The sequence below is a fragment of the Anolis sagrei genome, chromosome 6 (assembly GCF_037176765.1).
Source record: "Anolis sagrei isolate rAnoSag1 chromosome 6, rAnoSag1.mat, whole genome shotgun sequence".
NCBI lineage: Eukaryota > Metazoa > Chordata > Lepidosauria > Squamata > Dactyloidae > Anolis > Anolis sagrei.
In genome coordinates, this window is record NC_090026.1 from 6,842,586 (window position 1) to 6,869,993 (window position 27,408).

A 27,408-nucleotide genomic window follows, 5' to 3' on the forward strand; every position below is an offset into this window, starting at 1 on the left:
GTCATTTGGGAGTTGCAGTTGCTGGGATTTATAGTTCACCTACAATCAAAGAGCATTCTGAACTCCACCAAGGATGGAATTGAACCAAACATGGCACAGGACTCCCATGCCCAACAGAAAATTCTAGAAGTGTTTGGTGGCCATTGGCCTTCAGTTTTGGAGTTGTAGTTCACCTACATCCAGAGAGCACTGTGGACTCAAACAATGATGGATCTGGACCAAACTTGGCACGAATATTCCATATGCCCAAATATGAATACAGATGGAGTTTGGGGGGAATAGACCTTGACATTTGAGAGTTGTAGTTACTGGGATTTATAATTCACCTACAATCAAAGAGCATTCTGAACCCCAGCAACGACAGAATTGGGGCAAACTTCCCACACAAAACCCCTATGACCAATAGAAGATTCTTAAGGCCATCCAGTCCAACTCCCTTCATCAGGGCAAGAAAACATAATCAAATATTGTTTACCCACAAGCATAGAGAAAATACATGTATTAGAAACCAACACTTTCTCATTTCTTTGGCTGAGTAGTGTTCCATTTTTCAATGAAACAGATGATTTCCCTACCATCATCACACTGTTAAATGTATCCATGCAACTCCGTAGTACTCCACATTCTTTGAGTTTATTTGTCTTCATGTTATAGAGATTTTGCCCCACACACCATCCCTCCCTCTACATTCTTTGTTGAAAACAAACCTCCTCTATTTGAAACCCCAGCTTCCCTACTAACACAAGATCTCACATCAACTGTTATGTGTCTTCAATTCCAGAAGTAAGGAAGCAGGGAGGGAGGGAAAGCAGTGATACCCACTAGGGCTGGGCGGTTTCGTTTCGTTAATTCGTAATTCGTTAAAAATTCGTTATTTTTTTTATAACGAAGCAATAACGAACCATTCTGGAGCAACTTAAAAACGAAACGAATTTTTAAATTCATTTCGTAATTGTTTCGGATTCGTTATGTATTCGTTTCGTTATCGTTTTGAAGTCGTTTCGTTATTATTTCCGCATGTCTGGGGCAAGTTTTATAGTTGTTTTTTGTTTAATTAGTGAAAAAAAATTATAATATCACACCAACAGTCAACAACAGAGGGAGAGGGAAGCTTCAGAAGTTCCCCCTGACCCATTTGGAGGTTTTTTAGCGTATTTCGCGGTCGCGTCCGCCATTAACGAATTGATTCGCTATTGTTTCGAAATCGATTCATTATTGTTTCGTAATTTTTCGTAAATATCGAACTTTTTAAAAGAAAATTTTCGGAATTCTTTTAAAAATCGAAACGCAAAAACCCCCAAAAAATGAATCGATTTTAGAAACAAATTTTTCCGTTGTTACCCAGGCCTAATACCACCCCACCTCTGTCTTCTGCTGCACAGAGAAGGGTGGGTACCTTGGAATACTATAATTCCCAGGACTGCATAGTATATTGCTATGATATTTAAAGTAAGGTCCAGCTGCATTAATTTCACAGTGTACATGCACCCAGAGAAGGTTAAAGGACCTTTGGAAACTGCAATTCCCAAGACCATCTCATGGAGATATGGCATTTAAAGTGGGGTGCAATGGCATTCATTCCATACTGTAAATGCACCAAGAGAAGGGTATTGACCTTGGAAAACCAGCTCCCAGGGTTGCTCAGCATGAAGATATGGAATCATCATCATCATCCTTCTCTCCTGGCTTTCCCATGCAACACAAGGCACAGACATAACACTGAAGGAAAGAGGAAAGGAAAGGAAAGGAAAAGCAAAGAAGGACCTAGAAAGGCTTTTTTTAAAAAAAGAAATTGTTCTGGCAAAGTAAAAAATCGCTGAGCAAAAGGTAATTCTTTCCCTAAGAAGGGTACTTTTGGCTTCTCCCACAATTTCACCTCCCACAAATTGGGGAAGCATTTCATTTTAAACCTCGGAGCAACAAATGCCATCACATTACAGAAATAGAATCATAGAATCATAGAATCAAAGAGTTGGAAGAGACCTCATGGGCCATCCAGTCCAACCCCATTCTGCCAAGAAGCAGGAAATAGTCAAACATCCGGATCATTTAAAAAAACAAAAACCACTTCACTACCAGCTCTTGAAAGGTTTGAAAGGAATGCTGACGCCCACACTTAAAAATACACAAAGAATGCTCTATTGTACACTTGAACCCAACCTAATATGATGAGGAGAGTGGTTTCTTGGATTTTATGTGTAGCACTGGGTGGAATTTAGTAAATGTGACGAAGTGGAATGATATACCCCATATTCAGAGATGTTTACATGAGGGAAGTGCATCTTAGAATTTTAAAAATAGGGTAATATACTTTTGTCTAAAATCTGAAGGAACTCAGAGATCTTAGGGCCGATTTACCTTCAGATAAAGATTAGGTAGAGTGAATAAACTGGAGAAAGAAGGGTAAATGGGGAAGGTATCTTTTGTATAATTGATCTGCATCTTTCAATGAAGCATATGTATTTCTAGCCATTGCAGAACAAACTTGTGCACCATCTGCACTCGTACCTTGGGAAGTCTGAGTTGGCCACGGTGGTCTACGCTCTGGTTACATCCTGAATAGATTACTGCAACGTGTTCTGCGTGGGGCTGCCTTTGAAGACTGTTCGGAAACTTCAGCTAGTCCAATGGACGGCACCCAGATTACTAACTGGGGCGGCATACAGGGAGCATACCACCCCCTTGTTATGCCAGCTCCACTGGCTGCCGGTCCATCTCTGAGCCCAATTCAAAGTGCTGGTTTTGACCTATAAAGCTCTATACCAGTGTTTCTCAACCTTCCTAATGCCGCGACCCTTTGATACAGCTCCTCATGTCGTGGTGACCCCCCGGCTATCAAATTATTTTTGTTGCTACATCATAACTGTAATTTTGCTAGTGTTATGAATCCTAATGTAAATATCCAATATGTAGGATGCATTTTCATTCACATTTGGCACAAATACCCAATATGCCCAAATTTGAATACTGGTGGGGTTGGGAGAGAATGATTTTGTCATTTGGGAGTTGTAATTGCTGGGATTTATAGTTCACCTACAATCAAAGAGCATTCTGAACTCCACCAATGATGGAATTGAACCAACCTTGGTACACCGAACTCCCATGACCAACAGAAAACACTAGAAGAGTTTGGTGAGCATTAACCTTGAGTTTGGGAATTGTAGTTCACCTGCACCTAGAAAACACTGTGGAGTCAAGCAATGGTGGATCTGGACCAAACTTGGCACGAATACTCAATATGCTGAAATGTGAACACTGGTGGAGTTTGGGGGAAATAAACCTTGATATTTGGGAGTTATCATTGCTGGGATTTACAGTTCACTTGTGATCAAAAAGCCCTTTGAATCTCATCAATGGTAGAATTGGGTCAAACTTCCAACACAGAAGCCCCGTGACCAAGAGAAAATACTGTGTTTTCTGATGGTCTTTGGTGACCCCTCTGACACCCCCTCGTGACCCACCCAGGGGTCCCGACCCCCAGGTTGAGAAACACTGCTCTATACGGTTCTGGCCCAGCTTACTTGTCCAAACGTATCTACCCCTATGTCCCACCTCGTAATCTAAGATCATCCGGGGAGGCCCGGCTCTCGCTCCCGTCAACAGCGCAAATGCGCCTGGCGGGGATGAGAGACAGGGCCTTCTCGGCTGTGGCCCTTCTGCCTATGGAACACTCTCCCAAATGAGGTAAGATCCACTCCCTCCCTCCTGGCTTTTAAGGAAAAAAAAAACATGGTTTTGGGACCAGGGCTTCGGGCAGTAGAAACAAATCTATGCAGCATTTCGGAAAGACAATGACTGGAACGGCGATTCGATGGATGAGACTGTTTTACTGTTTATGGATGTATTTTAATTTGATTTATGTCTAACTGTAACTGTATAATTGTAATTGTTTGTGCTGGCATTGAATTTTGCCATTACCTATGTGGAAACTGCTTTGAGTCCCCTTCGGGGTGAGAAAAGCGGTATACAAATGTTGTAAATAAATAAATAAATAAATATGCATTAAATTGTTGAAAAACCTATAAACGAGTATAGCTCAGAGGTATTTGGGGCCTGAGATTTCCCTGAAATGCCTTGGCCTTAATTGCGCAGTAAACAATAAATATAATCATTAAAGTATAACAGGCATGAGTCTCATAGAGAATCCAGGCCCTTCCACACAGCCATATAATACAGAATTCAAGGCAGGAAATCCTACAATATCTGCTTTGAACCGGGATATCTCAGTCCATGCTGTCATATATCCCACTTCAAAACAGATATTGTGGGATTTTTTTCAGCTGTGTGGAAGGGCTTCAAATCATAGAATCCTAGAATCCTAGAGTTGGAAGAGACCTCATGGGCCATCCAGTCCAACCCCATTCTGCCAAGAAGCAGGAATATTGCATTCAAAGCACCCCTGTCAGATGGCCATCCAGCCTCTGTTTAAAAGCTTCCAAAGAAGGAGCCTCCACCACACTCCAGGGCAGAGAGTTCCACTGCTGAACAGCTCTCACAGTCAGGAAGTTCTTCCTAATGTTCAGATGGAATCTCCTCTCTTGTAGTTTGAAGCCATTGTTCCGCGTCCTAGTCTCCGGGGAAGTAGTAAACAAGCTTGCTCCCTCCTCCCTGTGGCTTCCTCTCACATATTTATACATGGCTATCATATCCCCTCTCAGTCTTCTTTTCTTCAGGCTAAACATGCCCAGCTCCTTAAGCCGCTCCTCATAGGGCTTGTTCTCCAGACCCTTTATCATTTTAGTCGCTCTCCTCTGGACACATTCCAGCTTGTCAATATCTCTCTTGAATTGTGGTGCCCAGAATTGGACACAATATTCCAGGTGGGGTCTCACCAAAGCAGAATAGAGGGGTAGCATTACTTCCCTAGATCTAGTCACTATGCTCCTATTGATGCAGGCCAAAATCCCATTGGCTTTTTTTGCCGCCACATCATGTAACAGCACTGGGTATCATATTCCAAATGGACACATACACACATTTTGGAAGGCAATGTTCTCACGCTGAGATTCCTCCTCTTTGTCTTGGGACCTGGAGAAGAGGGTCCAGGCGCTGAGATTGAGGACTACACCCTGATATCCAAGACCTCCAAGACCCTGACTTGGAGAACCTAAACCCCATCTTGGTCTTGTTCCATCCAACACTTGAACGGTTGGCCTTTCTCAATGAGCCAGATTTTGCTTCTGCTTTTCTTCTGCACATGTTTACAACAACAATCTAATCATAGAAAGGCACTTCTTCTTAAATGCAGACTGGTGACATTTCTGTCTTGCAGAACCAGAATTTGCTAATCTGTTGGGTGGAGTGAAATAATCCATAAATAAACCACAGGACAAATCTCTTTCTCCAAACATCCACCTTTGTCCTTCTAGTACCCAGCAAACAACCTGGTTCTTGGCCCGTCTCTCTTTCCAGGGGAGTTGCCACTGTGGTTGAAAGGGTGGGAACCCAGGCTGATGGAAGCTGGGTTGCTGTAAATCCCATCGTCCAGGCAAAGAGGTTTTGAGAGTTGCAGGACAGACTGAGATTTCAGCTCTCTGTTGAATGCACAATCTCAAGGCATAGTAACTGAGCTGCAGAGATATGGACGTCAAGTACAAGGTCCGAGTGACAACGGGGAACCTTGTCCATTCAGGGACCTTCGACTCCATTTCCATCACTTTGGTTGGAACTGAGGGAGAGAGCCCCAAAACTGCCCTGGACAACTGGGGAGTGGACTTCTATACTGGTGCGGTAAGTGGGGAAAAGATGGTCAGGAAGGGGAGTAGGACATTGGGTCACAGAACATTATGTCCTATTTTTTTTGTCTCTGTAGTGCGTCGGGTGGCCCTTTGAAAAGCAGGTGAAAGGTGGGGCAGCATAGGAAACCTTCTGGCTGTGTTCCCATGCCATCCATTTCCATGCCATTTCTCTGCTGTTCCCTGTATTCCCTTTGACTCCTCTGCCTTTTAAAAATGAGCAATACCCATACACATATGAGCAAACGCCCCCAGACTCCGTTTCTCTCCACTGTTGGCATGTTGTCAGCATGGAGTCCTATGTGGTCCCACCAGAAGTAGTCTTGCATCATGTGATGCGCTCAGGGGGACTCTGTGCCGGCAGTGCAGAAAAGTGGAGAGGCCCTCCTTTCGCTCCCACCACGATCCCAAGTACGGTTGGTGGGGATGAGAGAGAGGGCCTTCTCAGTGGTGGCCCCCTGCCTCTGGAACACCCTCCCCAGGGAAATTAGATAGGCCCCAGACCCCAACTCTCCCTTCCTTTCGTAAGAGCTTGAAGACCTGGTGGTTTCAACAGGCTTTTGAGAATGACTAATTCTAGCTCAGCCCTGGACATTGTTGAATATGGACTTATTCTTTCTACCAATTACCCAGGTCACTTCCTCTAATAGGCTCCAAAAATGAACAGCCATAGACCCGTACTTATTGTTGTTGTTGCCTGCTATAGCACTACACTTAATTCCCAGGCTCCTTAGAAATTTTGAGCTTGCACTAATCTTGGCCCGGCGTTTTAAGTTGCCTTGAACAGGCAGGATTACTTTTAATATTTATGTGTTATTGTGACAATTTTATGCTTATTGTTTTGTTAATCTTATGGTTATGTTGTTTACTCTGTATGTTTTGATGATGAGGAAATGGAAGGAAAGGGGAAGAGGGGCTGACCAAGGGCAAGATGGATGGATGGTATCCTTGAAGTGACTGGCTTGACCTTGAAGGAGCTGGGGGTGGTGACGGCCGACAGGGAGCTCTGGCGTGGGCTGGTCCATGAGGTCACAAAGAGTCGGAAGTGACTGAACGAATGAACAACAACAACAACATTGATGATGTTACTTGGAAACCGTTCTGAGTCCCCTCGGGGAGATAGAGCAGTATATAAATAAAGTTTTGTTGTTGTTGTTGTTGTTGTTGTTGTTGTTGACACTTCACTGCCTTCATCTGATGAAGTTCTCTGTCTGTCTGTCTATCTTTTTATAATATATGGCTAGCAACTCAAATGCAATGCTGGAAAGAGATCTTAGAAGACTTAGCTTTTGGACTACAACTTTCAGAATCCTGGAGAGTTCACATTCACAATATACATAGAATCATAGAATCATAGAATCAAAGAGTTGGAAGAGACCTCCTGGGCCATCCAGTACAACCCCATTCTGCCAAGAAGCAGGAATATTGCATTCAAATCACCCCTGACAAATGGCAATCCAGCCTCTGCTTAAAAGCTTCCAAAGAAGGAGCCTCCACCACACTCCGGGGCAAAGAGTTCCACTGCTGAACGGCTCTCACAGTCAGGAAGTTCTTCCTAATGTTCAGATGGAATCTCCTCTCTTGTAGTTTGAAGCCATTGTTCCATTGCGTCCTAGTCTCCAAGGAAGCAGAAAAAAAGCTTGCTCCCTCCTCCCTGTGGCTTCCTCTCACATATTTATACATGGCTATCATATCTCCTCTCAGCCTTCTCTTCTTCAGGCTAAACATGCCCAGTTCCCTAAGCCGCTCCTCATAGGGCTTGTTCTCCAGACCCTTGATAATTTTAGTCGCTCTCCTCTGGACACATTCCAGCTTGTCAATATCTCTCTTGAATTGTGGTGCCCAGAATTGGACACAGTATTCCAGATGTGGTCTAACCAAAGCAGAATAGAGGGGTAGCATTGAGAGAAACAGTGAACCAAAGTCACTCCATCTTCTCTGTCTATTCTTTAGAAAAGGGCATATTCTCCACTTCTAATTAAGAAACAGCCTGTCTTTCTTTCTTTAGGGAGGCAAGTGTTATGACAGTTGGTTCCAAGAAACAGTTTGTGGCCAGCCAATGTGGTCGGCCAGATATGATGAAGATATATGCAGTATGTCACGTTAATAGAGATGCCTATGGGAGTTGTTTACTCCAGGGGAGGTGTCTTGGACCGTTGGTGGTGAGCTACACCCCACAGATGCTTACCTCGAAAGAGGTGTTAGCCCATCTGTGTAACCTGATAGAGAAAAAGGGAAACTCCTAGACAAGGGCATATTAGCCTCGCAGCCAGAGGGCTCGAGGCGCGACAGCTTTGTATTGACACTGAGCCTTAGTGTCATTCTGTCCGCCTATTCTACTGCAGTACAATAAAGGTGCTTGCTTTTAAACTCATTTGGGCTTCGAGTGGTCTTCAAAGTGTCTCAGCAAGATCCCGGCCAAAAGCAGTGTGAGGAGCGGCCTGCCGTTCCCCCTGTTCCTGCTTCAGCATTACTTCCTTAGATCTAGACACTATGCTCCTATTGATGCAGGCCAAAATCCCATTGGCTTTTTTTGCCGCCACATCACACTGTTGGCTCATGTTTAACTTGTTGTCCACGAGGACGCCAAGATCTTTTTCACATGTACTGCTCTCGAGCCAGGCGTCACCCATTCTGTATCTTTGCATTTCATTTTTTCTGCCAAAGTGGAGTATCTTACATTTATCACTGTTGAACTTCATTTTGTTAGTTTTGGCCCATCTCTCTAATCTGTCAAGATCGTTTTGAATCCTGCTCCTGTCCTCTGGACTATTGGCTATCCCTCCCAATTTGGTCCCGTCTGCAAACTTGATGATCATGCCTTCTAGCCCTTCATCTAAGTCGTTAATAAAGATGTTGAACAGGACCGGGCCCAGGACATAGACAATTTCTCTGGTGCTTGTCCATATCCATGGTTTTGTGGAACCACAGTTTGCCTGGAAACATTCCCCACAGATATGGTGGTTATACTGTAGTACATTCCTGAAGCCCCTCTGGGGAGACAAAGCAGGTTATAAACAAATATAATCAATAAACAAACAAATAAGCCTGTTGATATTTACTACTGCATCAGATGGGTTGATTTGCCTGTCATATGCTGCTTCCTCTCATTTTCAGCACAGAGCTCTTCACATGACACATAGACACTTCTGGTTGTACTTCATGCCGAAAAGGGATAGGAAATAGCGCACGCCACAACTACAGCAACACAAGAGCCTTTCCATGCTGCCTTCCTAGCAATGGTGGACAGCTGGGTGGTGATGCTTCCCCGTCATGAGATGAGGGGCAAGCTAAGGCAGGGTGATGTGGGGCATGGAGCGCTGGCTTCTCCATGTCCCCTGCCGGGATCCCATGGATTCACCCCAATGTGCGGCAAATCCATGGGCCTTTTTGATGAGGTCCCAAGGCATTTCCAGAGCCTTGAGGCATCTATACAGAAGTCACTGTTTCCATGTACTGTGGACTGTCTACAGACGTCACATGCAACTCCTGGAACATTCCATCAGCGCTGCCTCTGGAAAATCCTGCAAATCTCTTGGGAAGACAGGCGGACAAATGTCAGCATGCTGGAAGAAGCAAAAACCGCCAGCATTGAAGCAATGGTCCCCCACCATCAACTCCACGGGACCGGCCACATTGTCCGGATGCCCGACCACTGTCTCCCAAAGCAGTTGCTCTACTCTGAACTCAAGAATGGAAAACAGAATGTTGGTGGGCAGGAAAAGAGATTGAAAGATGGACTCAAAGCCAATCTTAAAACTCTGGCATAGACACTGAGAAATGGGAAGCCCTGGCCCTTGAGTGCTCCAGGTGGAGGTCAGCTGTGACCAGTGGTGCTGCAGAATTTGAAGAGGCACGAATGGAGGGTGAAAGAGAGAAATGTGCCAAGAGGAAGGCACATCAAGCCAACCCCGACTGGGACTGCCTTCCACCTGGAAACCAATGCCTTCACTGCGAGAGAACATGCAGATCAAGAATAGGGCTCCATAGTCACCAACAGACCCACCAGAACACTGATCCTGGAAGATTATCCTACTCAGCCAACAAGAGATTGCCTAAGTAAGTAAGTCCATGTACCCAGCACCAGATGTACTTGCAAGGTTCATGAGCCAGTGAAGAACCTCTCAACCAACTCCCAACTTCAGGTTTCCAGAGAGAATCATAGAATCATAGAATCAAAGAGTTGGAAGAGACCTCATGGGCCATCCAGTCCAACCCCCTGCCAAGAAGCAGGAATATTGCATTCAAATCACCCCTGACAGATGGCCATCCAGTCTCTATTTAAAAGCTTCCAAAGAAGGAGCCTCCACCACATTCCAGGGCAGAGAGTTCCACTACTGAATGGCTCTCACAGTCAGGAAGTTCTTCCTCATGTTCAGATGGAATCTCCTTTCTTGTAGTTTGAAGCCATTGTTTCGTGTCCTAGTCTCCAGGGAAGCAGAAAACAGGCTATGATATCTCCTCTCAGCCGTCTCTTCTTCAGGCTACACATGCCCAGCTCCTTAGGCCGCTCCTCATAGGGCTTGTTCTCCAGACCCTTCATCATTTTAGTCGCCCTCCTCTGGACACATTCCAGCTTGTCAATATGTCTCTTGAATTGTGGTGCCCAGAATTGGACACAATATTCCAGATGTGGTCTAACCAAAGCAGAATAGAGCATGGGGAGCATGACTTCCCTAGATCTAGACACTATGCTCCTATTGATAAAGGCCAAAATCCCATTGGCTTTTTTTGCCGCCACATCACATTGTTGGCTCGTGTTTAAAGACTGGAGGGGGTTTCTGTCCCTTTAGTGCAGTGCTTCCCAACCTTTTTAAAATCAGGGACCACTTTGACCAGGGACCACTCTCCAACATTAGTACCAAAAGGGTTACAAATCAGGTTTTGGTCACCTTTAGATTTGGTTTGGTTATTTGGGGTGCTGATTCAGAAAATTGCATCGGATAGACCACATCAGCTCTAGTTTCTGATACAGAACACATGCCATCCAGTAGCTGCTATCTGCTTGCCAACAGTAAACCATATTTAATAAGCCTTGGCACACCAGTCACTCTCGTTGCAACTATGTAGTAACAGTGAAGCTGCAGACCATATTTTAGTTCTTGCGGACCACTAGTGGTCCAAGGACCACAGGTTGGGAAGCAATGCTTTAGTGGTTTTGTAAAAGTGGAAATCAGCTGCTCAAATTCCTCCTTCTGGATGATCATTAATGTTGGAGAAGCCATCTTCTATTTCCATTCCAACAACCTTATTTGCATGTCATGTAAACTGTTTTAGGTGGGGTTCTTCAACCAGAGTTGAAACGTGGCTTTCCATTCTCTAATCTCTTGATGGCTCTGATAATCCTCTGACCTTTCTGTTACAGGTGAGTGATTATGAGGTCTCCTGCAAACACGACCTGGGAGATATTGTGCTCCTCCGTCTCCACAAAGAATGCATGCTCAAGCTCTTTGCCACAAACTGGTACTGCACCTTTATCACCGTGACATCCCCGAAAGGGGCAGAATACCGCTTCCCTTGTTACCAGTGGATGGAAGGGTGCCAGACTTTGGAGCTGAGGGAGGGAACAGGTAAGTCAATGTCTTAGGGGGAAAAAGGAAAGGTCTTCTATGGATTTCTCCCCAATCAGCAGCATAAAAAACGGTTGGGTGCATTTGTTTGTTTCATAAACACATTTTTTTTGCTTTTGCAAATATATATATATATATATATATATATATATATATATATATATATATTCCAAAGTGTGAAAAATCCTTTACAAATGAGCATAAACTATTGTCATCTTGCCCAGCTGGGAGCAAACCTTTGGAATTCTTTTTGCATTGTTAGAATGAAATAACTGAGATTTACATCACGATTTGGTGTTACTTTACTTCTCAATAATAATAATTGTTGAGGAGGATGATGGGGTAGATCAAGAATGGGTAAACTGTGGCCCTCCAGGTGTTTTGGAGTTCAACTCCCACATTTCCTCACAGCCTCAGGCCGTACCTTTTCTTCTCAGCTGCTTAAGCCACTGCCAAAAGGGACAGAGTGTTTCATCTATGCTGATGATCGTGCCATCACTGTTGAAGCAGGGAGCTTTGAAATGGTTGAATGGAAGCTCTCTGAAGCTTTAGGTGCTCTTACTGCCTATTACAGGGGAAAACAGCTTATTCCTAATCCATCTAAAACACAGACATGTGAATTTCACCTTAAGAATAGACAAGAATCTCGAGCTCTGAGGATTACCTAGGAAGGAATCCCTCATGTAGCCGGGGGGGGGGGGGGGGGGGGGGGGCTTTGGGGGCTTCAGCCCCCCCCCCCCAAATTCTCATGGTGGTCTGCGAAAAGGCCTTACTGGTACGTTATTTAGAGTTAGACTGTTATGTTTATTCATATCATGATCTGATCACCATGCTCAATATATCTCATATGCATGGGGGCATTGGGGTAACGACACAAAAGCTTTGCTAGGGTAGACCCTCTTTCACTCAGACTCAGCCCCTCCGAATCAAACTCAGCCCCCCCCCCCCCCGAATCAAAATCCTGGCTACAGTACGGGCCTGCACTAGAGCATTGCAAGACACCCAAATACCTGGGAGTTACCCTGGACCGTGCTCTGACCTACAAGAAGCACTGCTTGCATATCAAGCAAAAAGTGGGTGCTAGAAACAATATCATATGAAACCTGATTGGCACAACCTGGGGATCACAACCAGATATAGTGAAGACATCTGCCCTTGTGCTTTGTTTCTCTGCATACCTAGTGTGAAACACATCTCACCATGCTATAACAGTGGGTATGGCTTTTAATGAGACATGCTGCATTATCACAGGATGTCTACGCCCCACACCACTGGAGAAATTATACTGTTCAGCAACTATTGAACCACCTGACATCTGTTGGGAAATAGGAGCCTGTAATGAAAGGACCAAGGCAGTGACATCTCTGGCCCATCCCCTGCTTGGATATCAGCCAGCACTCCAACGCCTAAAATCAAGAAATAGTTTTCCAAGACCTACAGAGATACTCACAGGAACATCTCAGCAAGCAAGAGTCCAATAGTGGCAGGCTAAAACGCAGAACTCCAAGCCATGGCTGATACCAAATGAGGGACTCCCTCCTGGGCACACAGGAGTCTGGGCAACTTGGAAGGTGCTAAACAGACTGTGCTCTGGCACCACAAGATGCAGAGCCAGCCTTTAGAAATGGGGCCACAAAGTGGAGTCCACGACATGTGAGTGTGAAGAAGAGCAAACCAAAGACCACCTATTACAATGCAACCTGAGCCCTGCAACATGCACTATGGAGGACCTTCTTATAGCAACACCAGATGCACTCCAAGTGGCCAGCTGAGCTTGCTGAGGTGTTCCAGAGAGTGTCTCTGTAGATCTTAGAAAACTATTTCTAGATTTAAGTCGTTGATATGCTGGCTGATACCCAAACAGGGGGTGAGCTGGAGATGTCACTGCCTTGGTCCTTTCACTATTGGCTGCTACTTCCCAGCAGATGTCAGGAGGTGCAATACCGGCTAGACAGTGTAATTTCTCCAGTGGTGTAGGGCGCAGACACCCCGTGATAATGTGGCATGTCTCATTAAGAGCCACATCCACTGTTTTAGTGTGGTGAGATGTGTTCCACACTGGGCATGCATACTCAGCAGCAGAGTAGCATAGCGCGAGGGCAGATGTCTTCACTTCACTTTTGACATGATAAATAAAGATAAAACCTAGAGACCAACCTTTTCTATGTTTATTTCTCCAGCTAAAACCCCTGCTATGGATACGTTACCCTTACTCAAAGACTTCCGGATTAAGGAGCTTCAGAAGAGGCAGTCTGATTATGGGTAAGTGAATTCAATCTTTGAGATGGCGAATCACGCGCCAGCTAAAACTCAGACCCAGCCATTGCTTCAGCTAAAGAACCTCATGTTTCTGTTGATTCTTGGGCTCTGTCCCAACTCAGCAACTTGCCTGATTTGGGCAGAGAAGGAGAAATGACCACATTGCCAACTTCTTCAACCTCTGATGTGAGCCACAATTTGACAGGAAACGTCAAACCTCCCAAAGTTGGCAGCAAAAAGTCTTCTTAATGCCTGCGCTTTTGGGAACTACAGCTCCCAGCATTCTCCAGCCTAGGATGAGATATTTCAGGTCTAAACTATTTTGATTCCTCTTCCTCCATACAGGTGGAAGGTATTTGCGGAAGGTATCCCCCACTGTCTGGATGTCTCATCTATGACGGAGCTGGAAAGTGAGGTCAAATTTTCCTTCACCAAAGGGGCCCTCTTTGCTGAACGTGGAGCAAGCAAGTGAGTTGTGTGGGGAAGAGGTGAGGGGAGGATTTGAGCAAGGTTGTATTGCTTATTTTAATGACAAGCAGAATAGTGTATTAAATATTTCAAGTAGTAATCATTGCTTCGGCTAGGGAACTACTGCATGGTTGGAGTAAATGTTAAGCTATACCACTCACAGCCACCCCAAAGATGATCTCTCGCCCTTTAGGACAATAGAGCTCAAGCTGAGAGGTTACTCTGACAGCCAAGAATCCTGGGAGAAACTAGAGGACATCAAGGACGTTTTCTGGTTCAACAAGTCAGATATTTCAGGTAAGATGGAAGTCCTGCTAAAATCCACATCTTAGAGACTGTCCTGATATGGGGCCTCTGTTGACCCATCTTTTCAGCTGCTTCTTCCCACTTTCTTTGCTTCAAACTGAGTTCAATGGGCAAAAGCAATTTTATTTAGTTATTTATTTAGTTATTATTCAAACTTATATGCCACCACTCCCCTAGGGCTCAGAGCGGCTTACAAGAACAGACTAAAATCTAAAACAATTTTAAAAAACCAGCAATATCAAAGATCAAAAGCCTGTTGAAACAAATATGTCTTACATGCCCTGCGGAACGCTGATAAGTCCCTCAAGGCACGGACTTCAGGTGGCAGAGTGTTCCAGAGCGATGGTGCCACTGCTGTAAAGGCTCTGCGTCTGGTTGCTGTTAGACGTAAGGTCTTAAAACTGGGAGCTTCCAATAAATCTTGGTCCTCAGAATGAAAGGATCTCTGGGGTTGGTAGGGGGTGAGGCGGTCCCTCAGGTACATCAGCCCCAGACCATATAAGGCCTTAAAGGTGAGTACCATCACTTTGAAAGTGATCCGGTGCTCAATTGGTAATCAATGCAGCTGCAGTAAGATTGGTGTTATGTGGCATCTCATTGGAGCTCTCACAAGAAGCCGAGCTGCTGCATTTTGTACCAACTTGAGCTTCCGGATCACCGACAGAGGAAGGCCAATGTAGAGGGCATTACAGTAGTCCAGTCTTGAGATGACCGTGGCCTGGATCACCATAGCTAGGTCATCCCTGGACAGGTCGAGGGCCAGCCGTCTAGCCTGCCGCAGATGAAAAAAGGCGGTTCTGCTCACGGCGGAGACCTGGGCCTTCATCATCAGCAGAGGGTCCAAAAGGACTCCCAGACTCTTTACCAACAATGACAGGCATAGCGCCTTGCTACCCAGGGTAGGCAGCTGGATATCCCCACTGCCCGGTCGACCCAGCCATAGGATCTCCGTCTTTGCTGGATTCACCCTCAACCTGCGGGCACGCAGCCATCCAGTAACGGCCTCGAGGCACTGATGGAAACAATCGGGTACAGAGTCCGGTCGGCCTTCCATCTTCAGCACAAGCTGAGTGTCATCAGTGTACTGGTAACACTCAAGCCCAAATCCTCGAACCAGCTGAGCAAGTGGACGCATATAGGTGTTAAACAATAGACTTAATCCCTTCTTGTAAATCACTCCAGACTTAGTCCCTTCTTGTAAATCAGTGGTTCCCAACCTTTTTTTTGACCAGAGACCACTTTGACCAGAGACCACTCTCTAACATTAGTACCAAAAGGACTACAATTCAGTTTTTGGTCAACTTTAGATTTGGTTTGGTTATTTGGGGTGCTGATTCAGAAAATTGCATTGGATAGACCACATCAACTCTCATTTCTGATACAGAACATATGTCATCCAGTAGTCCCCATCTGCTCACCCACAGAAAACCATATTTAATAATCTAGAGCTGTATAAAGAATATCTGTATAGGAAGGACAATAATATCAAGGATAGCTTTGACCAGTGTGGTGAGTGAATTAGAACCAGACATCCTGAGGAGTGAGGTTGAATGGGCCTTAAGAAGCATTGCTAACAACAAGGCAGCAGGAGATGAGGGGATCCTAGATGAATTGTTTAATATCTTGAAAGATGATGCTGCCAAGGTAATGCATGCCGTATGCCAGCAAATATGGAAAACACAAGAATGGCCATCACATTGCGGAAAAATCAACTTATTTATTTATTTACGACATTTATATTCTGCCCTTCTCGCCCCAAAGGGGACTCAGAGTGTCTTACAAGATATATGTACATACAATATATTATATTATTAGCATGGCACAATACTTATATCTCCATACCAAAAAAAGGGAAATGCTAAAGAATGCTAAAACTTTCATACAGTGTCAATTATTTCACATGCCAGTAAGGTAATGCTGAAGATCCTGCAAGGAAGACTCCAGCAACACATGGAGAGAGAGTTGCCAGATGGACAAGCTGAGTTCAGGAAAGGCAGATGAACGAGAGACCCAATTGCCAATATCCGGATGCTGGATAATGGAGGAAGGCAGGGAGTTTCAGAAAAACATCTATTTCTGTTTTTTTGACTATTCTAAAGCCTTTGACTGTGTGGATCTTAATCAATTGTGGCAAGTTCTTGGAGGGATGGGGATACCAGCCGACCTTATCTGTCTCCTGAGGAATCTTTATAAGGATCAAGTAGCAACAGTAAGAACAGACCACGGAACAAGATTGAGAAAGGAGTACAGCAGGACTGTATACTCTCACTCAACCTATTCAACTTGTATGCAGAACACATCATGCGACGTGTGGGGCTTCCAGGTGCCACATGGAATGGCTCCACTCAGGGGGAGGCTTGTTGTCGCCCCTTTTGTGGGTAGTCAGCTTCTCCCCATTGCCTGCGGGGATATGAGAGAAGCTTCCCACAAGGATGGTAAAACATCAAACATCCGGGCATCCCCTGGGCAACGTCCTTGCAAATGGCAAATTCTCGCACGCCAGAAGCAACTTGCAGTTCCTCAAGTCGCTCCTGATTTTTAAAAAATCCTCATTGGCTCAGGACTATAAGAGGGTTTTGCGAGATGAATCGCTCTTGTTGTTTTGGTGTAGTAATGGTGAGGCCGCGGACCATATTTTAGTTCTTGGGGACCACTGGTGGTCCACGGACCACAGGTTGGGAACCACTGTTGTAAATGGATCTTGCCCAATTGAATTCTTGTTCTCTATTCTAGAATACATCACAGAGCACTGGAAAGAAGATGCTTTCTTTGGGTACCAGTTCCTGAACGGATTGAATCCAAGAATGATCCAGAGATGCACCAAGATCCCTCCAAATTTCCCCGTGACCAATGAGATGGTGACCAAGTTCCTTGGAGATGATACTACGCTGGAAAAAGAGCTGGAGGTATGAAAAGAAGCAGGCGTTAGGTGATCTGAAGGCCTATTGTAAAGAGTAAAGAAGGGAGCAGAGAAGACAGTTCCATCTTGTCTCCTGCGGCATCAGAGCCCCTTCCCCAGCAACAATATAATATTATCTAATACCAATATTATGGATGATGTATTAGTCCTATGCTAATAATATAGTATGTTTTATGTAGATATGACTTGTAAGCCGCTCTGAGTCCCTTTCGGGGTGAGAAGGGTAGCATATAAATGTTGTAAATAAATAATATAAAAATAAATATTGTGAGAACAAGCCACTTTTTAGGTGATACTAGCTGTATTTCACCCAGTGTCCACGTCATGCTCTCCAACTGAGTTCAAACTGATTTAGAGAGTAGATTACTTTTGCTCTTCAAAATGTGGTGGATTTCATTTAGGAAACATTGGAGGGTGTGCCATTCTGGTTGGGGGCTTCGAGGAGTGTTAGTCCAAGCAAGTAAAACTCAAAATCCTGGAAACCCCTTGACATAAATACGAGGAGGTGTCCACTCATGTGTGTTGGGATAGCAGTCTGCATGCAGTGTTGAATTAGTTGCAAAAATGTCTGATTAACAATCTTAGCTCTGGTCTGCATGTTATAATAATAATAATAATAATAATAATAATAATAATAATAATCTGTCTTATTTATTTCTACCCTGCCTTTCTCCACTCTGGAGGCGACTCAAGGCAGCTTACACTTAGGCAACTATTTGATGCCTTTAGATAATGAACAGTTAAAATAAACATTTAAATAGAATTATAAAATATATTTAAACATTTAAAACAATGACTTCACTGTTAACCACGTTATCCAAAGTCATAGTTTCCCCATGGCGGATCACAGTACACATACATGGCAACATTCAGTGCTGTTTGGACAAACAGGACAGAACAGACAGAAAGGAGGTATGTTGTGTCGATGTCCAGCTTTTTGGCGCTTTGGAGGTTGTACTCGAATCCAGCCACAGGGAGGTGCTGTCACTCCAACCTCTATGATGAAGGGCCATCAGGACTTCTCTCCTTTTTTTTGGGTCACCAGGCATTTTCTGGTCATTTTCTTTTATGGTGTCATAAAATACCTCCCCCATTTTTTTAGCGGTATCTAATTTCTCTACTTACAGCTCTAAACTGTTTTCAAACTGCTTAGGTAAACAGTGAGCTGGGCTGACAGTAAGGTGCTCACCCCAACCTGGGCTTCAAACTGGCAATCTTTCCGTTAGCAGACGTTATTGCTGCTGGTGATGATTGACCAGCTGTGCTATAGCCCGGCCCTTCTTCCTATGGTCATATATGAACTTTTTGGTCTAGCAACATGGTTAAAGCCCATTTACTCCTGCTCTTTGTTCTCTCTTGGATCCCCAATCATGGGTTTTAAGGGTCAGAGTTTGTCTCTGCTATGAGATCAGTTCCATTTACGGGATTGCTTTGCAGAACTTTATCACTTTTCCTCAAGGAGATGACCTGTGTATTGTGAGTCAATACTTTTATACGTTTACTCTTTCTTTCTTTCTTTCTTTCTTTCTTTCTTTCTTTTTTTGGTGCTAGTCCAGGTTGTGGTGCAGTTGGCTAGGAGTCAGCTGCATTAAATCACCACTGACTGAAAGGTTATGAGTTCAAAGCCAGCCCGGGTCAGAGTAAGCTCCCAACCATTTGTCTAGCTTGCTGTCGACCTTTGCAGCCCAAAGGATAGTTGCATCTGTCAAGTAGGAAATTTAGGTATCGCTTATGCAGGCAGGCTAATTTAACTACTTTATGACGCCATAAAAATCTCCAGCAGCAGGTGAAAGAATGAGGAAGTGCTCCATCAAGGACTCGGTGTCACATGTGGACAGTGAAGCGACAGCTCCCCCGGTGGCCAGAATTTGAGTATACCCTCATGAAGATGGAATGTTAAATTGCCTCTGTGTTTGTCTATATATGTTGTGTGTATATGGCATTGAATGTTTACCAATGGGCAGGGTGAGAAGGACGGAATATAAATACTGTAAACAAATAAATAAATAAATAGTCTGTGTGAATCAGAAGAAGAGGGCAGGGTTTTGCTGAATCTTGGATGTTCTGTATTTCCTGTCCACTTTACTGTTACTATTGAGAAGATTACACAATCTCATACTTTAAATAACCCAGCAGGTTATTTACCCAAAAACCCAACAATGTGGACCCCCGCTATCAAACCCTTGGCTCCCCTCTTTCTTCAGAGTTTGTGTCTTTCTTCTTCACCACAGAAGGGCAACGTCTTCATTGCGGACTACAAGATCCTGGAGGATGTCCCGGCCGGGCTGAATAATGAGCGCCAGCGGTACATCGCTGTCCCCTTGTGCTTGCTGCACCTCACCAAAGAAAAGCATCTCATGCCCTTGGCTATTCAGGTAACACATTTTCAGAGTGGGGAGACCTGAGAACTAGGACATGTTGAGAATGAGAGTTTCCAAGGATGTTAGAACTACTTTTTGGGAAAAGTATGAAAACTGAAACTGTTAAGACTTCGGCTTTGTTTAGCAATGAAGTTTTGGAGTTCAGACTGTGATTGTGTTTCAGAATCAGGGTGCTTTGGATGTGGGAGTGATGACAATGAGTTTCAAGATGTCAGTGGTTTGGTCAATGATACTGATGCAGAGAAGGACCAGGAGACCCCTGTGCAAAGTGTAGTTTCCCATGAGAATGTCCCTGAAGGGTGTGGGGATGATAGTATACTCCCTGAATTGCTACCAGAGAGTTCCCAGGATTTGGGGCTTGAAAACAACTGGGCACCTGGCCCAGCTGCGAAACTTAGTGAGCAAATAGATAGGTGAGGAAATTAGTCAAAACAGACAGGCCGAACAGTGCCTTTGGCGTTCTGCCAGGCTCTGACAGAAAAAGATAAGGGGATCTCAAGTAAAGCGAAACCAATTCCTGAGTGTATGGAATAGTTGAACGAGGGGATAAAAGTTCAAAGTATGGGAAATATAGTCAGATGAAGCATCGTTGGAATCAAGTGTAGTTCTCATCCATGTCTCATGGAAGCTTTACTTGGAAGATTCTTGTGTAAGTATTTCTTGTTCATGGTTTGGATTCTTGGAATGTATGAATGCCTAGTCATGCCTTGGATTAATGTTTCCTGTTTTCCTGAATTATATTAGAGAAGAGTGGACTTTGTGGAACTTTACCCTGGACTATTTTTGCTCCTGCTTATCTTCTTACCTAATTGGATTTACCTATTTCTTTAAAGTGCTTTTTACTTGCTGCTTTTTAATTATCTTCAATTAAAGGATTGTTTTCCAATCAATGGTGTGGTGTACCATCAGAGGGCTTTTCCTGTCCTGGAGTGCAACACGTAGAACGGTTCCAGACAGCACTTTATCCCACAAACATGTTAAAAAACACGGATGTTTGTGGGGGGCTGTCCACTTTCTGGCGTGGGTGTCCAGGTGTTCTCTCGGGACTAACCCAAGCGAATGACCGGAGGCCCTATCCCCCTCCCCACAAGCCTCCAGACCCTTTAGAAAAGTAATAAAAAACTTACCTATCCTCCATTAGAAGTGATCCCCCCCCCCCCAACTCTGGTGTGTCATTTCCTCACACCAGGAGAGCCGTCCGAAGTGTCTAATGGAGGATAGGTAAGTTTTTACTACTTTTCTAAGGGGTCTGGGGGCTTGGGGGGAGGGAGGTGGGTATTCCCACAGTTTGCCAGGCTTATTTAGCCTGGTAAATTGTGGGAATGTTGTCTGTACTGCAGTATTTTGCAGCCCAGACCCGGAAGTACTGGATTTATCCCACACCTTCCTGGTTTGTGCTGAATTAATGCAGGACTGCCAAGAACATTGTCTGGACAGCCCCCTTTTTATTGTGGAAGTTTCCACCATAAAGGGGCTGTCTGGACAGGCCCATAGCAGAGAAAGTGTGCCTAAGTTTCAATGCGATGCTTTCCTCTTCTTGACTCCAAAACAAACAAGGTAGACAGTTGTAGGTTTTGAACTTAAATGTTTACTCATGGGTTGGCATTATGTATGTCTTGGCAACCTACATTCTGATGAACTAATAAAAAACAAACAAACAGGTAAAGCATTATTCTGATCTCCACCATGGCTGGAGATCAGAAAGCAGAAATAGAGAAGGAGTGGTAAAAGAGGCAAGACTTTGAAGGAGAGTAAGGGTACATCTATACTGCAGAATTAGTGCATTTTGATACCATTTTAACTGCCTGTTACAGGTTTATTTATTCCTTTATTTAGAGCATTTTTTCCCCGTTCTTCTCAACTTCTGAAGAGGGACTCAGGACGGCTTCCAACTGGCCACTATTCAGTGCCGACACAATAGAACATAGCTTAAAATACAGTTAAATACATTAAACAATTATACAAGGCATATTTTTAAAGTAAGGTCCCTTGGAACATAAGTACACAACGAAAGTTTATTTCAAAAAAGTAAATTTATTTTCAGAAAGTACATACTTTACTCTATTTTTCGACATAGTTGCCAAGTTTGTTCAAACTTATCATACCTCTGAACCAATTTTAAAATACCCTCTTCATAAATCCTCGCTTCAATTGAAGCCACCAAATCGTCTGTAATCAAAGAAGGGCGACCGGAGAGGTCCTCATCATGGACGTTGTCACGGCCATCTTTGAATTGTCGTACCCACTTACGCACTTTGCTTTCACTCATAACAGTATCACCGTACACTTCACAAATCTGTCGATGAATTTCTGCAGCAGGCAGGTTCCTTGCTGACAAAAACCGTATCACTGAGCGAACCTCACATGCGGAGGGTGAGCTGATAGTCTTAAACATTTTTAAAGCACAGAACAGAACCGTACAGGTGAGCTACAGAGCGGAAACTGAGCACCGTTGTTCCCGAGGCATGCCGGTACACGACACACACACTCGTTGCGGTATGTGCACGAACTACTAGAGTCTACAACAAAACGGACCTTACTTAAAAAATACCCCTCATAAATATACATTGAATAATGACTTGACATGGAGATTCTCACGATAATGTTTTTAAGTCTTTGTACGATTTTTAATATTCTTATATTGTATACTAATGTTTTGAACAGTATTTTATTCTTGTTTTACTTGTTGTAATTGTTGAGGCATCAAATTGTTGTCAATCGTGAACCGCTCCGAGTTGCCTATCGGCTGAGAGGGACAGTACATAAATGTGGTAAATAAATAAATAATAAAAAATTATAAAGATACATTTAAAAGTTCTCCAAGTAAAAATCGTCATCCCGAATCAATCCCTTTGTCTGAACTTCCAGCCTTCCTTATGTGTTTGTCCACCTTCCCCTCACCTGTTCTGGGCATTTCCTCCTATCAAGGCCTGCTCCACAACTGGAAGAAAGAAGGTTGAAATGCAACCTGGCTGCTATGTTTAAATATTTGAAAAGATGTCACATTGAGAAGAGGGGAAAACTTGTTCTCATAGAGCAGTGGTTCTCAACCTTTGTAATGCCGCGACCCCTTGACACAGTTCCTCATGTTGTTCTGACCTCCAACTATAGAATTATTTTCATTGCTACTTCATAACTGTAATTTTGCGACAGTTATGAATCGTAGTGTAAATATCTGGTATGCAGGATGTATTTTCATTCACTGGACCAAATTTGGCACAAATACCCGATATGCCTAAATTTGAATACTGGTGAGGTTGCAGGGGGATTGATTTTGTCATTTGGGAGTTTAAGTGGCTGGGACTTATAGTTCACCTGCAATCAAAGACCATTCTGAACTCCACCAACGATAGAATTGAACCAATCTTGGCACACAGAACTCCCATGGCCAACAGAAAATACTGGAACAGTTTGGTAGGCATTGACCTTGAGTTTTGGAGTTATAGTTCAACTACATCCAGAGAGCACTGTGGACTCAAGCAATGATGGATCTGGACCAAATTTGGCACGAATATTTAATATGCCCAATTGTGAACACAGTTGGAGTTTGGGGAAAATAGACCTTGATATTTAGGAGTTGCAATTGGTGAAATTTATAGTTTGCCTACAATCAAAGAGCATTCTGAACCCCACCAATTATGGAATTGGGCCAAACTTCCCAAACAATACCTCTATGACCAACAGAAAATACTGTGTTTTCTGATGGTTCTTGATGACCCCTCTGACACCCCCTCATGACCCTCCCAGGGGTCCCGACCCCCAGGTTGAGAAACACTGTCATGGAGATTAGGGGAAGGGTTAATGGATTCAAATTGCAGGAAAAGAGATTCCACCTAAACATTAGAAATAATTTCTGGATGATAAGAGCTGTTCAGCAGTGGAATACGTGGGCTGATAGTCCACTGAAGTCTCCTTCTCTGAAGATTTTGAAGCAGAGGCTGGTTGGCCATCTGTTATTTGTTCCTGCATGGCATGGGCTGGAATGGCCAACCCTAGTGTTCTTTTCCAACTCTATTATTCTATTATTCTCTTTTGTGTAGCTCAGCCAGACCTCAGGCCCGGAGTCACCCATCTTCCTGCCAAGTGACCCTGAATGGGATTGGATCCTGGCCAAAACCTGGGTGCGCAATGCTGACTTCCACGTCCATCAGTCTGTCTCGCATCTGCTCCGAACTCACCTGTTGGCAGAGGTGTTTGCTCTGGCCACCATTCGCCAGCTGCCTACATGCCACCCGCTCTACAAGGTGAAATCTTTTAATCTTTTAACACTAGAATTGTATTGAAACTGCACTCCCATAATCTGTAAGAGGGATGGGCATGTGAAGGGAGGAAAAAAGGCTTTTTTGAAGAGGCAGTGTGGTTCTCCAAAGCCTTCCAATCAGGATGGCAATCTACTTGTCTTTTCCTCTCCTATGTCTATTTTTTTTTCATGTCAGGAGCAACTTGAGAAACTGCAAGTCACTTCTGGTGTTAGAGACTTGGCTGTCTGCAAGGACGTTGCCCAGGGGATTCCCAAATGAGTTACCATCCTGTGGGAGGCTTTTCTCACGTTCCCACATGGGAAGCTGGAGCTGACAGATGGGAGTTCACCCCACTTCTTGGATTCAAACCACCGGCCTTTTGATCAGCAGTCCTACTGGCACAAGGGTTTAACACATTGCCCCATCAACAGGCTCCAATACCTAGGTTATGAAATAAATAATGGCTTATGGTCTGTTTTACCATCCTTGTGGGAGGCTTCTCTCATGTCCTCGCATGGGGAGCTGGAGATGACAGAGGAAGCTCATCCACGCTCTCCCCGGATTTGAATCTCTGTTGGCACAAAGGTTTAACCCATTTCACCACCAGAGTCCATGAAAATATGTGATTGGCATCTCCAGAAGCAGAATCCGGAAAACCCAAATTTAAAATATAAGGTTCTAGTTCACAAGGTCATAATATAAGTTTCAGGCTTTGAGGTTCTGTGGGTTTTTCTTCTGCAGATTTTGGCTTAACTTGGGATTAAAACGGACCCAGGGGATGGAAAGGTGACCTTAAATCTCACCATTTGCTTCCACAGCTCCTGATTCCTCACACGCGCTACACTTTTCACATCAACACTGTGGGACGGGAGACCCTCATGTCAAAAGGGGGGATCTTTGATCAGGTAAATAGATTTTCACCTCCTCTGACTATATCCATACTTCCGAAGATAAGCACCCCACACCAACCATCTCGGATTGAACGTGATATCTGTCAAGTCCAAACTCCACCTCTGTCAAACCAAACCAACTTCTCTGATATTCAGAATTCAGAAAACCCTCTGCTTACTTCTAAGTACTAAGATTACCAATAATTTATTTATTTACAGTATTTCTATACCGCTTTTCTCACCCCTATTATTTATTTATTTATTTATTTGCTGCATTTGTTAACCGCCGCTCTCAGCCCTAGGGCGACTCGCGGCGGTGTACAACATATAAAAACATGTTTCACAATAACCACAACGACAAGAAACAACATATCACTAATATACTATCAACTAATTACACTAAAAAATCCGCTTCGTCTTATCATAGAATCATAACCCATCTCGTAGTCTATATTCCGTTCCAGTTGTCATTTCCAGTTACTGTAGCATTTAGTTAAATGCCTTCTCGAATAGCCATGTCTTCAGGCTCTTCCGGAAGGACATAAGGGAGGGCGCCTGTCTGATGTCAACAGGGAGGGTGTTCCACAGCCGGGGGGCCACCACTGAGAAGGCCCTATCCATCGTCCCCGCCAGACGTGCCTGTGAGGCAGGCGGGATCGAGAGAAGGGCCTCCCCAGACGATCTCAAGGTCCTCGTGGGCTCATAGGCCGAGATGCGGTCCAAAAGGTATTTTGGGCCGGAACCGTTTAGGGCTTTGTAGGATAGCACCAGCACCTTAAATTGGGCCCGGTAGCAGATCGGCAGCCAGTGGAGCTGGAACAACAAGGGCGTTGTATGCTCCCTGCATCCTGCTCCTGTTAGTAACATGGCTGCCACGCGCTGGACTAGCTGAAGGTTCCGGGCCGTCTTCAAGGGCAGCCCCACGTAGAGAGCGTTGCAGTAGTCAAGGCGGGATGTGACCAGAGCGTGTACCACCGTGGCCAAGTCAGACTTCCCAAGGTATGGGCGCAGCTGGCGCACGAGCCTAAGCTGTGCAAATGCTCCCCTGGTCACCGCTGAAACCTGGGGGTCCAGGCTCAACGATGAATCCAGGATCACACCCAAGCTGCGAACCTGCGCCTTCAAGGGGAGTGCGACCCCATCCAGCACAGGCTGTAACCCTATACCCTGCTCGGCCTTGCGACTGACCAGGAGTACCTCTGTCTTGTCTGGATTTAATTTCAGTTTGTTCGCCCTCATCCAGTCCATTACAGCGGCCAGGCACCGGTTCAGGACTTCGACGGCCTCCTTAGTAGCAGGTGGGAAGGAGTGACAGAGTTGGACATCATCTGCGTACAGATGACACCGCACCCCGAAACTCCGGATGATCTCACCCAGCGGCTTCATGTAGATGTTAAACAGCATGGGGGACAATATAGAGCCCTGAGGAACCCCACAGGTCAAAGGCTGTGGTGTTGAACAGGAGTCCCCCAATAACACCTTCTGGGTACGGCCCTCCAGAAATGACTGGAGCCACTGCAAAGCAGTGCCCCCAAGACCCATTTCCACAAGGCGCCCCAGAAGGATACCGTGGTCGACGGTATCGAAGGCCGCTGAGAGGTCCAGGAGCACCAACAGGGACACACTCCCCCTGTCTAGCTCCCGGCGCAGATCATCCACTAAGGCGACCAAGACCGTCTCGGTACCATGCCCCGGTCTGAAACCAGACTGTGCCGGATCCAGATAATCCGTGTCTCTCAAGAATACCTGGAGTTGTAAGGCCACCACGCTTTCCATGACTTTGCCCAAAAAGGGGAGATTGGAAACAGGCCGAAAGTTGTCTAATTTAGTGGGGTCCAATGATGGTTTCTTCAACAGCGGTTTTATAATAGCCTATTTTAGGCTCGCTGGAATCTTGCCTTCCCGAAGGGAGGCATTAACCACCACCGTTACCCACTCAGCCAATCCCCCTCTGGCCTCCTTCAGAAGCCAGGATGGGCAGGGGTCTAGGATGGACGTGGTGGGCCTCATTCCTCCGAGTATCTTGTCCACATCCTCGGGCTTCACAAACTGAAAAGAATCCATCAAAATAGGACAAGCAGGTGCTCGTGTCACATCCTCGGAGACTGCATTTAACATGGTGTCCAGCCCAGAACGGATCAAGGCGACTTTGTCTGCAAAGAACCGAGCAAATGCTTCGCAGCGCGTGACCGAATTGTCAGGGCTCCCGCCTGAGGTGGGATTTCAATTTGCTATCTATATACCTAATAAAAGTGAAAATATGTATGAGTGTATGTGGCTGGGGTGCCCATTTCCACAGGCAGGCTACCACTTCCACAAACAGCTCTAACCCACAATGCTGAGGAGCCACCAGAAGCCATTCCTCCAGTGACATTTCAGGTTATAGCAAGTGCCATGAACATGTAGCCCAACCCCTGCCAATGTCCTCCCCAAACACCATACTGTCCACCAACCAAGGAATGCTTTCATTCCTACATTTTAGATGTTTCCTTCGCCACAGACGTCCCAGTGTTCCCTACTCTCTCCATTGGTGTGGAATTTGCATGATCCCACCTACTGCCTCTCCCTTAACCCTTTCCTACTCTTTTCAACTTTGTCTGCACAACAAACAGAGCAGAACTAACCAGCAACTAAACAT

General features: G+C 44.8%; 1 protein-coding gene across 1 annotated transcript in view; it reads left to right on the top strand.

The window, feature by feature from the left end:
• The first annotated feature begins 5,490 nt into the window (after positions 1 to 5,490).
• LOC132777569 (hydroperoxide isomerase ALOXE3-like) overlaps positions 5,491 to 27,408 on the top strand; it is a 31,011-nt gene continuing 9,093 nt past the window's right edge. Inside the window, exons 1-9 of the mRNA XM_060779927.2 lie at positions 5,491 to 5,730; positions 11,101 to 11,305; positions 13,486 to 13,567; positions 13,910 to 14,032; positions 14,226 to 14,329; positions 17,072 to 17,244; positions 19,490 to 19,633; positions 23,680 to 23,883; positions 24,699 to 24,785. Of these exons, the coding sequence (XP_060635910.2) occupies positions 5,581 to 5,730; positions 11,101 to 11,305; positions 13,486 to 13,567; positions 13,910 to 14,032; positions 14,226 to 14,329; positions 17,072 to 17,244; positions 19,490 to 19,633; positions 23,680 to 23,883; positions 24,699 to 24,785 (1,272 nt within the window). The 5' untranslated portion in view covers positions 5,491 to 5,580. The remainder of the gene's footprint in view (positions 5,731 to 11,100; positions 11,306 to 13,485; positions 13,568 to 13,909; positions 14,033 to 14,225; positions 14,330 to 17,071; positions 17,245 to 19,489; positions 19,634 to 23,679; positions 23,884 to 24,698; positions 24,786 to 27,408) is intronic.